Source organism: Sciurus carolinensis, chromosome 2 (assembly GCF_902686445.1).
Source record: "Sciurus carolinensis chromosome 2, mSciCar1.2, whole genome shotgun sequence".
Lineage (NCBI taxonomy): Eukaryota > Metazoa > Chordata > Mammalia > Rodentia > Sciuridae > Sciurus > Sciurus carolinensis.
In genome coordinates, this window is record NC_062214.1 from 186,758,126 (window position 1) to 186,771,598 (window position 13,473).

Genomic DNA, 13,473 nt, shown 5'->3' on the forward strand with positions numbered 1-13,473 from the left:
CGAGGCTCAAAGAAAACCAGAGACATGGAGTCAGGCCAGTGGTATTATATACCAAGCCAGTCTCCACTCTGGATGGTTCAGTTCTGAGAGTCAACCAATTCCTTTGATCACTTAAGGCAACTGCAGTTACGTCCTGCAAGAAAGCAACAGACGGTTCAGAATTGACTCATAAAGTTCACGTAAGTCATACCCGACAGTTTTTCTTGAAATCAGGTGTCAAGTTAGAGACTGACAGGTGAACCCTGGCCATCTGAGGGGAGAGAGATGCCATAAGAACTTTACTGGAATAGAAAGGTTTTCAAAAATGTTCCTCATGCTGCATTTTTTTCTAAGTTAATTTGGCTGTTAGGACACCTGAGTTTTAAAAGGGATGAGGTTTTCAATCATAGGATTTTAGACATAGTATTAGAGATACTCGGAAAGCTATTTGGGACAGGGAATTTGCTGGGCACCCTCAAGTGACACTGTGTGACAACAGCCCTTTCTACAATCCTGTCAGATTGTAATTGCCCTCGCTAATGGGTATCCCTTCTCTAAACCCCAACTACTCGTACAGTCCGGGCCACACCTGTGCGTTTCTAAACCCTCCACGTGGCCCCAGAGGCCTGCAGGACAGAGCTGTCTCTGGGCCTGCTCCAGGCCTCCCTCCCACGCCCACAGTGCTCCCTCTTCAAGCCTCCCCAGCCATTCCTCAAAACCTGGGGTTCCACACACACTATCCATTCTGCCCTCTATGCCCCCAGCTCTGCCTCCCCACCCTGGTCACCTGTTTGACCCTGACTCGATCTTCAGGTCTCTGCTGAAATACGGCTCCCTCAGAGAAGCCACCCCTGACCTCAGCTCCATCAGGGCCCTTGGTAGTAATTAGTCATGACATCTTTGCTCTTCCAGGATGGCAGGGGGAGAAATTTAAAATGACCTACTTCTGAGTATAATTATCTACTCAAGGTCTGTTTTCCTGACCAGATTGTAACCTTGGATACAGGCGGAAACCAGGCCTACTGTTCATCACCAGTGCCTGGGGTCTGACATTCCAAACCATTTCATGATTTCCAGTCTCTCTCCCTTTGTCTCCTCCCTAGGGTCAGTGTCCATGCCTAACAGCTTCTAACCTGATCATTATCTGGCTCAGATGAACTCAAACCTACAATTGGGCCTCACTGACAGCCAACACCTTAGCCCTTTCCAAACCTCACCTCCATCAATACAGCTTCCATCGCTGCCACCACCACGTTAACAGGTGGCCTTTCCCAAAACCCATAAGTTCATAAATAGTATATGGAAAGAAGTGATGAAAAAACAAGGTAGGACTGACTTGGGAGGCTCTCCCCAGGGAATACTGTACCCAGTGCCACTGTGCCCGCCCGGATGGTGGCTCTACAGCCCAACATAACTTGCGTTGCCTGGCCTTATTCTTTCATTTCTCCTTAATCTATGTGCTGGATAATCTATACTTGCTTGACTTAATAAGCATTAATAAATATTTTCTTTTAATAATGCACATGCCTCTGGGAGGATGAAGGAACTATCAGTTATGCACATTATTATGAATTACTTAAATCAAGATATTTCCCTACTAACATCTAACTAAGACCAGCTAAACCAAGGAAGAGTTTTGACAGGTTGGGGAAAAAGAGAAGCTGCTGGTGATTTTGGAGGGGTGTGTTAGGAGGACACTTAATCAAGGGTGAGCCTGGAGCTCAGGAAGGCAGAGGAAAGGCTCCCCGCCCCCTCTTCCTTCTCTATTTTCATACTAACAGGAGCAACAGGCATTAGGTTATGAGCAAACCACACCAGGGCTTAACCTAGAGACTACATGGCATTTGTTACATTCTTGGACATTACATCCCAGATTCTAGATCAACCTCCCAATAGTGTGGAAACCAATCTACTCCTACTTGGGGACTGTTGTTTCTTCTGGAGCGAAAGCTCTGAGTGAGCTCCTAATAAACGTGCAGTAAACACCTGTTTTTTCCACATCTGCATTGGTGCATTGTCCTTGTGCAGAATGGCGGATTTGTTGCTACATATTCACACATGCACACAATATACCGATATAATTTGGCCAATATCATTCCCCAGCACTTCCCTTTTTCCTCGCTGGTCCCTCTCCCCTACTCTACTGAGCTCCCCTCAATTTTCATGAGACCTCGCCTCCCCTGTGCCTTTCTTTTCCTTTTCCTCTCTAGCTTCCACATGAGAGAAAACATATGACCCTTGACCTTCTGAGTTCGGCTTATTTCATTTAGCATAATGTTCTCAAGCTCCATCCATTTTCTTGTAAATGACATAATTCTATTTTCCTTATGACTGAATAGAATTCCATTGTGTATATAACACATCAAGAAATGCCTGTTTAACTGACAGATCAATAGTGTGCAATCTGATCAACAAAGCAAAAAATGTGGTCCCTGAAGAGAAATTCTAGCAAGAGTAGAAGGATTAACTAAAAGAAAGGTCTCTTATGAACATCTGCCCAGACCCTGATGCAATATGCAAGCTGGAGTGACCAACATTTCAGATTATGCATTATATTTCAACCTTTATTATATAAAGGACAGTGTGGTTCCTAGAAAGCCTGTAAGGACACAAAACATTGCTACTGAAAGGAAAGGCATTTTGATTGGCTATCAAACCCCACCAAAGTCAGACATTTACAAGTACACATCAAGACAGAATGAACTCCTGGAGTTAATAGCAAACTTCTTTCTTCTGTAAAACACGGTAACTGGGGTCCCAGGGCTCTGGAGCACTGAATGAGATGACGCTCAGTGAGGCTGCCAGCCTGCAGTGTCCTGGGGGAGGGTCGCCCCTGCTATTACACACTGTGGTTTTAGTCTCAGTACCCTGGAAGTCACATGAAAGTATTTGTTTGTCTGTTTATTTTTGTAGCTGAATAAAGACAAATTTAAGCTGGGGATAAACACTTCATATTCTACTTTGAAGCCCATTTCAGATTACGTCATTGACTTCCTTCACAGGGACCAACTATAAATTAGAAGGAAGATGTCATTCATACCTTTCCTACATACCAGACACCGACACCCTGTGCAAACCCTGCCTGTTTGTTTACGGACCCAACAAGGTGCACATGAGGTCTCCTTCTACTGTGTGTTAAAGGAGCGTGACTATGGCTGACAATAAAAGCATCTCTAACATGCTTGTTCCTTCCCCGTCATACTTCAGGTTATATCCAGCTTAGACAAAATACTAACCATCAGATAGTGATGAAACAGTTTGTCTGGGAAGGAAAAGTTTGGAATATATTTTTACAGGGGGGTAAACAGAAAGATCTCAACAATCCCCAGTGTGGTCTCCCTCTTGCCTGCAGGTCAGGGCTTACACCACCTGTCTGTACTATGTCATGTGTGATCACAACCGTGATCTGACCTTCAGAAGGCTAGGAAATAAAGAAAGAGAAAAAAAGAAAATTCCACACACTCATATTATACTACTAGAATTAACGGCATTGTTAAAAATGGTTTAGAACTGTGTAGAATCCACAGATCCAGGTGCACTGGCACACACCTGTAATTCCAGCAGCTCAGGAGACTGAGGCAGGAGAACTACAAGTTCAAAGCCAGCCTCAGAAACTTAGTGAAGCCCTGAACAACCTAGTGAGACCCTGTCTCAAAATAAAAATAAAGTAGGCTGAGATGTGGCTCAGTGGTTAAGTGACCCTGGGTTCAATCCCTGGTATCAAGAAAAAATGAATAAATAAAATCCAGGGGTCCAAGTTTGTGTTCTGGTTAAGGGACTCTGAGAAGTGACTTCACCTTTCTCTGAGTTACTGCTTCCTCAACACAAATGGGAATGGTGATAGCAGCCACCTCAGTGTTACTGTAAAGAGTAAATAAAATAAAGCATGAAAAGTGTTTGGTCTTCAGTAGGTTATAAAAATATTTAGCTAGTACTATTTATGTTGACAGCATGCTAAAAAACATCATGAAGAATCCAGGGTTTTAACTCCCAAGGTCAACTAAACCAAAGCTACAAGCTGTCCTTCCACAATTTGTTTAGGGTTGGAGAGGTCTCAGAGGCCTTTTTCTGAGATAAGCTGTCATCAGGGAACTGCAGTCATTCTCAGGGGACATAAAAAACTCAAAACTCTCTTTGGTTTTACTACCTAAGAAAGGTTTAAAGAAACCTTCTCTCTTGAATAGATAGAATTGTGTATTAGTCATCTTTCTGTCACTGTGACAAAATACCTGAGAAAATCAACTTAAAAGGAGGAAAGGTTTATTATGGCTCAAGATTTCTTAAGTTTCAGTCCATGATAGCTTGGTCCCATTATTTTGGGCCTGTGGCAGCAGAGGACATTATGGTGGGAGCACATGATGGAAGAGGCTGCTCACCTCATGACAGCCCAGGAAGCAAAAAGGAAGAGAAAGAGAGAGGAAAAGCCTGGGGTTCCTGAATTCCCTTCAAGGGAATGCCTCCAATGACCTAACTTCCTCCCACTAGGCTCCACCTCGTACTGGGTTTACATATCCCAATAGTGCAACAGGCTGGCAACCATGCCTTTAACACATGGGCCTTTAGGGGACATTTAAGATCTAAACTATAATAAACTGGAAAGGGAAATAAGATGGGCTTCATTCTCCATAGACAGTGAAACTGGTAGAGTATAGATAATATCCCCAATTTCTCAAATTCCTGGGTAACAACCCCTCCACATTATAAATGTAGATGTTTAGAGTCTTTGAGAAATGATGAAAATTACCTGTATCTGGAATCAGACATTGAGCTAAAATAATTTTTAATTAATTTAAGCTTAGGCAAATACCAGAGAATTTATTTGCAGTGATTTCATGATATATCTACTCTCTCAAACAGGTGAAACACTGGCCATCTCCAGTATTTCTGCTATGATGGCATATAAATATACCATTTTCCTGTTTGGGACATTCTTGTTGACTATTATAGGGCTTTTAAAGGAAGATGCCAGGCTCTCTACTAAAATCTGCATATGAATCTAACAGATGTTATGTAATTCGTTCATAACAATTCAGTAATTCTAATTATAAAGTACATTTCCCCAAGATGATTGCAAAAGAATTATCTAATAGTTGATATATACAAAAGAGTAGATGTAACAAATAGGTACATTATTCAGTATGATAATAAGACTTATGAACCCATTCCCAACTTAAAGACTAGAAAATTACCAATATTACCATAGCTACCTGTATGTTCCCTCCTGACCTTAGCCCTATACCTCATCTTCAGAACTAATGGCTCCCTGTAATTTTGAATTTACTATTTTCTTGCTTTTCAAAATAGTCTTCTTTCAAATATGGATCTTTAAATGTATAATGCTTAGTTTAGCTAAACACTGAAAAAATTTTTGAGATCTTTTTCTCCAAATAAAATTGGCATGACAGAGTTCAGGTGGGGCTGAGCTAAGAAAGTGCAGCTGTCATCCTGAAGACAACCGAAGTTCTAAGTCTTCTCCAGATTCTGCTATTGAAATCACCAGTTTCCCTTTCCTTCCAGGATGAGTCTTTGTAGGCTATTTCAATGGGGTGGACCTGAGGCTGATCGCCATATTGGTGAGGAAGTTCTCCTGCCTGGTGGAGAGTTAGCAACAATCCAGACACTGTCTGAGCAGTTGTCTGTGACTCTACTGCAACTCCCTCCCCATTTCCTCTTCATTAGCAAGAAATAAAGCAGAGGACCAGTATTGCTGGGTTGACCATATTGTTTGGTTAACATATTTGGTACTAATTACCATAGACTGCCTTCAAATCCTGTTAAGGACCATGATTTCTTCATCCTTCTTCTAGAAAGCCATGTCTGTCAGTATTCCATCCTATTGAAAAAACTTAAGAAATGTGAAGGATCTAAGACCTTAGCCTTGTAAAATTCCAAAGGCCACAGGTTCACATACACAGGCAGAAGGCCCAGGACTACTGGGTCAGGGATGAGGGACTTGATTGCAGCAAGCAGCTCTCCTTGCCCTTGGTCCTACGGGATGATGTAGATGGGACTCCACAAGTGCTCAGAAACAAAAAGGGTTGCATTACACAGGAGGAAACTTAAATTCAGAGAACCTGGATCCTTTAAGTGATCAGCACATTATTCTATTTTCTGTCACTATGACATAGTTTCAGAGACTGAAACTGCAAATAACATGGCACTCTTTCTGGCAAGAGGGCCCAGTTGGCTATATCATATCATGGCAGATGGCATAATGGTGGGAGAATGTACGAGGGAAGAGATTAAATAATGAGACAGGAAACTAGAGTGAGAGGAGGGGCCAGTAATGATCTCACACTCGGTACCCACTCTTAAAGGTCCTGCTACTTTTCAACATTATCACACTGAGGACCAAACTTCAACACATCAACCCTTAGGAGACACACCACATCCAAACCATAGTATCAATAACTAATCCTACCCACCCAAATGAATCTTTGCTTGTTATTTCAATGGGTGGACCTGAGTTTGATCACCATCTTGGTGAGGAAGTCCTTCGGTCTGGAGGTGAGTTAGCAACAACCCAGACACTGTTGGAGCACTTGTGAACCTCCTATTCTGGACGGAGATGCCATTTCTTTCTCCAAAGGCTGTTTGTTATATAAAGGGCCTTGAAGAAAGGCTGGAAGGCTGGAAGAAAGGGGGGTCAGTGCCTCACCCATAAGCCATCTAGAAATAAGAGAGGGTCAAGGAGCATAGTCCCCATCATGTTATATCTAAAATTAAGGAATTTCTAAAACTTGTATAACTATTTTAAATTCTAGCTTAATCATAGAAACACACACACACACACACACACACACACACACACACTCTTACATAACATTTTGGAGGAATGTGTGTCTGTGTAAAGCAAGGGTTCCCCAAAATTTGTGTGCTTATTAGTTAACGCATGTGACATTTTTAAGTTCAGGCCTTTGGAGATTTTGAGGGAATCTTCCTGACTCAGGTTTTCCCCTCTATTAAGCAAGAACAATATTTTGCTCTGTAACATTAGCTTAAAATTGTATTAGTGATTATAAAAGACAAAGATCTGCTGTGAGATAGAACTAGAGACATCCTGAAAGTGGAAGCCAGGGAGTCTGGCCAGCAGGGCTTCCGGTGCGAGGTGAGCTGTCTCTGCAGTGCACACCTTGCTTTACATTATCCTACAATTTGCACCTTTTCCTCCCAAATGGTCAGTTTTCCCATGTTACTAATGTACTGACCTCCCCTGTATATTACCCTGCAATTTATACCTTTTCTTGCAGTCCATCATGTCCCCTATGTCACTAACATGCTGGCCTCTCCTTGATATTATCCTGTAATTTACACCTCTTTCCCCAACTCTGTCAGATTCCCCATGTCACTGCTAATGTACCAACAGCTCACAGTTTGTACTGCATTTTTTACAATTTGTACTCATTGTTTTTTTTTTTTTTTTTTTTTTTTTAAGCTGCATTGCTGCTATGTGTCTATGGTGAAATATAGAGGCTGCAGAGAGGGAGGGCCCTGGCTTCCACTGCATCCTATGGACAAGGCTCCTGATTTAGAAAGGTACTAGGAAGTGATTTAATGTGATGAGATGGGCCCTCAGCTGATGGCTAAGTATGATGAAAAGGAAGATGTAAATCTAAAAATCTTTCCCTTCATTCATTCTGAGGATTGAGCCTAGGGCCTTGTGCATGCTAGTCAAGCGCTCTACCAATGACCCACACCTCCAGTCCTAATATCTGTCCCTTTAGTAAAGTTTCAGGGCTCCGCAGAATGAAAAAAAAGTCCCTAACCAAAAGCTTAATTTACATTGTCCAAATCTTAAACTGAACGCTGTTATGGACAAGATGCTTTTTCAGGTATGAATTTAACATTTTTCTCTTCAGTCGTACTGTTGCTGTTTGCTGGCTTGCCTCCTGGCCACTGAGCAGTGAGCCTTCCCGCAGAATGCACCCCGTGTTGAGTCTTAAATGAGCTCCAGCAGGTGAGACAAAGGCAGGCAGGGTTAAGAGAGATTCCAGGCACAGAGAGCCACATTTGCAAGTGCTGAGGTGCAGGTCTAAAGCTTAAGTACCTCGGAATGGTTGGGTTACAGTGTCAGCAGGACAGTGGCGAGGGTGCACCCTGAAGGAGTGCCTGTGGAAGGAAGCTGATGCTGCACTCCGCCCGACGTGAGGCCTTCAAGAATCTGAAGGGAGACCAATGCATTCATATTTAAAGTCAGAATAACCTCTGGGGCGGTGATACATTAGAATCCTCCATACTATGCTTCTGGATGTAGGTAACAAGTTAGGGAGTAAACCATAAACTAGCAAGGAGATGAGATTGTGTCTCCCCAGAGTCACATGTTGAAGTTTGAACCCCCAGTTCCTCAGACTGTGACTGTACTTAGAGACTGTACTTAGGTCTTTAAAGAGGTAACTAAGCTGAGGTTAGGGTGATTCCCCAGTCCAATATGATTGTGTCCTTATAGGAAGAGGAACAAAGCTCATAGGCACACCCAGAGGGAAGACCTCGTGAAGACACAGGGAGAGGCAGCTATCAATAAGCCCATGAGAGAAGCCAACCCTGCTGGCACCTTGATCTCAGATGCCCACCCTCCAGAACTGTAGGGAAATCAATTTCTGTTGCTTAAGCCACTCAGTCTGCAGTGCTTTGGGACAGCATCCAACATAGCATGGATCAATGATGGTGAGGTGGAAAAAATGGAGACAGATGGGGGCAGATTGGATAGAATTTGGATCAAGAAAAGAAGTTTACTTAAAGGTTCCTGGTGGGGGTAACTGCTTTGCGAACATATCATGAACAAAGTAGTTCAAGAAAAGAGAAGGACCAGCAGGTCTGAGGTGAAAGATAATACAAGACATTTAGAACATGTGGAGTTTGCAGGGTCATTTGGGGACACCTAGCGAGGGAGATTCAGAGGGAGCTAAAGATGGGGATCTGACACTTAGAAGACAAGACCAAAGTAAAGGAATGGAACCAGGAGGCCTCCGCATGGGAGTGGAGGCTGTGGATGAAATCTCCCAGAGAAGGTGCCCTGGCAAAGGAGGGAGGCAAAAGGAGCAGGGGGCCACCCACTGAAGTACAATGAAAGGAACAGCTAAGACGGGCCAGGCCCAGGAAAGAGCTCTGTCACAGACACCAATGGACAGGAGTGCTCTGAGGAGGGAATGGTCATTGGTGCTGAAAGCCAAAAAGAGGTCAAGGGCTGAAGAGTTACACTGAATCGGACAACTGGGAACTTCCTGGTGAACTCAGCAAAATGGTTTCGGGAGAGCTGTTGGAAGGAAAAGTTGGCCGTGCTGCCGTGGGAAATGACGAGGCCGGCAGTGAAAGCGGCTTCCTGAAGCAGCCTGGCTGGTAACGGAGGTAGGGGCATGGCAGGGTCACGCTGGGTCTGTCATTGATGTTGGTAGTGGTGCTGATGCTGGTGGAGGAGCAGGAGATGTTACCCCTAAACGGATCGGATCGTGCTGTGTGGTCACACCCCGAAGTCACAAGGCACCGGGCCTCTTGGGCGTGTTATCTCCAACACAGAGTCTAACACCATCTTTACCACACGTGTTCCTGCTCCTATCTGGAGTAGCTTGTTAGGAGGAGAGAAATTCCTGCTCAAAGTATGCACATGGGTTTAGGCAGCCCTTGGGCAGAATTCCCAGCAGCCTTCTGTGTCATGTACAGTTGGTAGTTATATTTATTTGGTATGAAGGGCCAAGTCAGGGTCAGAGAAAAAGAAGAGGGAGACTTAAGTCAAGGTGAAGAGGACTTTCAGCTCCTGGCGGTGCGGCCTGGCCTGGCTACATGTAGGTGAATTCTGGTCCTGCTTACACAGCTTCTCTCCCAGCAGGCTCCCTATCTGCAGGAACATGTCTTGTTCAGTGCTGTAACCTAGAGCACCCTCACAATGCCAGGCACCAATACTGAATGGCTTGTAGAGATCACAGCCCACACCAGGTCTTCCTGTTCTGATGCCCAGATCTTGCTTACAGACAAGAATGAGCCCACTGAGTATCCACAGCTCTTGCTACATCCTCTCACAAGGCCAGTGCAGGTCAGAGAGGGATGTTGAACTGAGGTGGTCAAAGAGAAACTCTCGGGGCAGATGACCAAAAATACTTTTGAGCAAAGTCAAGGTCTCGTGTAGAGAAATAGGGCAATAGGGCAAGAATATTTTAAAAGGCAGAACAAAGTATGGGATTAGTAGTTGATATACAATATCTGAAGGTAATTCAGAACAAGGTGGCTAAGTGCACATCATCTTACCTCACTAATTCTCAGACACTTTTCTCCTTGATTGTGATTCATTTTACAAGCAGTGTGTCAGTTAACAAGCAGAACATGACATGATGGTGTCTCCAACTCAATGAAATATGGCATTTAACTCCATGAAAAGGTGTGGCAGATGTTTTGACCTTCTGCTTTAATGAGTTTTAGTAATGGGTACATTAAAATACAAAACAGAGTATGCAGAAGGCACCCTTTCACGTGCAAACACTGGGTGACTGTGTGGGAGGCAACTGTCCCTGTAACTGATCTCCCTCAACCTTGAAAAACTGAGCTGGAGGAACACCCAGGGGCAGAAAGCACTGTTCAGCTCTATCAGGAGGAATGACAAGTCCCGGAATTCAGAAATAAAAGGCTGGTTATGACCACCTTTGTCAAACCATGTCTATGTTTGTTGTTAAGTCTGTTCTCTTCTCCAACACCAGGCAATGCTGCTTACTCACTTAAATGGAATGAAAAGAATCAAGCTCTACCATTCTGAAAGACAGATTGTTGTGGGGGGGACACTAGCTTGCAGATAGGATAGACTAAAAGATGATTTTGAGGAAAGTCTGAGATAGAAATCCCTTCAGTAGATGAGCCTGTGGAAATGGTGGTATGGGGAGTTTGTATTGCTTTCAGTTTTTACAAGGTCAAATCTAAATCTACATTTGGAAATACATTCTATTTTAACTGCTGGATATGGAATGAATTAATTTACTTCTTATTTTTAAATGCATCTACTGGCCTTTAGAAGTTATTATTTATTTAAAGGTACTTCTGAACTTTACAAACAGTTTGGATACTAACCACTGTCTAAATATTTAAAATAAGGTATTAGATATGTACAGAGCAACAATTCATATTCAAAATAAAAAACGAAAGATGAAAATCATCGCCAAATGCCTTCCTAAGTCATATTTTCCCCCAATTTCGCAGATTTGTTCTTATATTGTTAAAACATATTTACATTTAAAATATTAGAACACATAAATATATAAATATATTTTTACCACTTTATATAAAAAGTATGCAATCAATGTCAATAACTTTTGGCAGTTATTTCAATGATTATTACAACTCAATGTCTAACTTTTTTGAAAATTGAGCTAGGAGACAATCATAAATGTGATCACTTATCTAAAACTTCTTTGAGGTCTAAATTTATTTTCCATCTTGGTTTTGCTCATTTTCACCTTGTATCTGATTACTTTACAAGGCATATGTCTCTTTCTTCCTTTAATTGCTTTTTATACTTCCTTTTTCATTTTTAATTGCTTGTTGCTAAGCAATGTGCATAACATTAGAATATACTTTCACTATCTTTGAACATCATCTATTTGGAATTATTTTCCTCTATTACTTTGCCCTTATTTGAATTGACCTAAACTGTACTTTCTGCCTCCTGGTGACCCTTTTACCAAAACAGTCCCTTACTTTCCTACTCTTTGATCATTACTCAGTACTTATTATATTCACTATTTAGTCCAGTATTCTCCATTCTCCACTGTTTTTGTTGAAATCTGGTGGACAAACTGTTATATCATTTAACTATTTTTCTTTTTAGTCTATTTTCTTTGTCTTCCTTCATTTGTATTTTAAGACATTAGACACCTTTTCTAAAATTTAGGTTATTTCCTGTTATTTTCCTTTTATCACTTTGGCTGCTGGTCCAGATGTTTGTTCCTTTCAGTACCACAGTCACATATTGCTCTCTTCCTGACACCTCTTATTTATGAGTGTATAATGTTAACTATGATGTAATCCCGTAAAATCCACATCCCTTATTCAACTTAAATTTGTTTCAATGAATTACATGGTAACTATTTTTCAAGAAGTTGCAATGCATCTAATTTATTTAGTGATGGTAAGCTACCAAAAAAAAAAAAAGCCAAGCAACAAGACAAAAAACAAACACCTCAATTACTTACAAACATATACCATCATTTTCTTTTACATGTCTGAATAAATATTTTTAAGAACACTAAGAGCACACTTTGATTTTGCCAAACTAAATTAATTTGAAGGTTAACTTGTACAGCTAAACTCCTGTTCCTATTATAATTGGAGACAAAAATTTCTAATAAGTGGGGTGGAAAGGTTGAAGACTTGCGCGTACCTGATATTCAGCTTGACTCACTCCACATATAACCTTATAAGGTCCTGTTTTTTTTTTTAATTAAAAAAGGAAAAAGTCATGCTGCTTCTCCTGTTACAACACAGGGATGGTACAGAGATACAGAAAAAAATTAAGTAAAATTAATTATGTATAAACTCTCTGGAATGAAGTTTTTATACCCAAAATGTCAGATATGTGCATGGGTACCCTTGATAATATTTTAGACTATCATACATTTTTCAATTTCCATTTATTCTAAATGTTGTGAGTATACCTTTCTTAATATTTGCTGTATGACTCTATGATGGTCCAAACATCTGTATGCCCTCCCTGCTGATCTGCATGTCGACCTAATCAGCAATGTGATGGTATTAGGAGGAGGGGTCTTCAGGAGATGAGGTCTTGGGGTCAGAGTCCTCATGATGGAGTCCTCATAAAAGAGGCCCAGAGAGCTACCTTGTCCTGAGAGGGCACAGGAGAAACAAACTATCTATAAACCAAAAACTAGGCCCTTACCAGACTCCAGATCTGCTGGCACCTTGAACTTGGACTCACCATATCCAGAGTTTTGAAAAAAAAATTTCTATTGTTTATAAGATATAGACAATAAAGTCTAATGGTGTTTTGTTGTAGCAACCTGAATGAACCACAACAGATTTCTTTCTCTTAAATACTGGACTGTATAGTCAGATGAAAGGCCTCAAATTAATAGGTATCATATTAAAAAATTCTTACCATTTTCCAAATTGATCCTAAACTGAGAATTTCCTACCAATTTTCTTTTTTTTCCCCAAAGTGGTTTGTAATTAGTTGAAAAATAATGAGAATAAAATAATAAAATAGGGAAAATGTTAATTACTTAATAGAAAATGGGTGCTAAAAACACCAGGCATCTCTATGCTTAACTCTGTGACTTAATAAGAGATGGTTAATGTAGTTGTTAAGAGTACAAGCTTTGGGGTTAGCCTGCTTGATGCTTTTCTTGGCTCTTTCACTAAAATGAAAACTAGTATTACTTATGGAGCAACAGACCACAATGGTTAAGAATGCAAGCTGTAAACAGGTAAGTCTGAATTCTCACTCAACCATTTACATAGTTAGCTAAACATATTTGGAAAGTTACTGAATGTCGGTTG

General features: G+C 41.4%; 1 protein-coding gene across 3 annotated transcripts in view; it reads right to left on the reverse strand.

Moving 5' to 3' along the window:
• Positions 1-13,473, reverse strand: part of Efcab11 (EF-hand calcium binding domain 11) — a 163,787-nt gene that overhangs the window by 65,377 nt on the left and 84,937 nt on the right. The window contains exon 6 of one of the 3 annotated variants that reach the window (XM_047540095.1): positions 8,026-8,140. The exons of the other annotated variants lie outside the window; for them this stretch is intronic. Coding sequence (XP_047396051.1) covers positions 8,050-8,140 — 91 coding nt within the window. The 3' untranslated portion in view covers positions 8,026-8,049. Of the gene's footprint in view, positions 1-8,025; positions 8,141-13,473 lie in introns of those variants that run through there. 3 annotated transcript variants of the gene reach the window in all.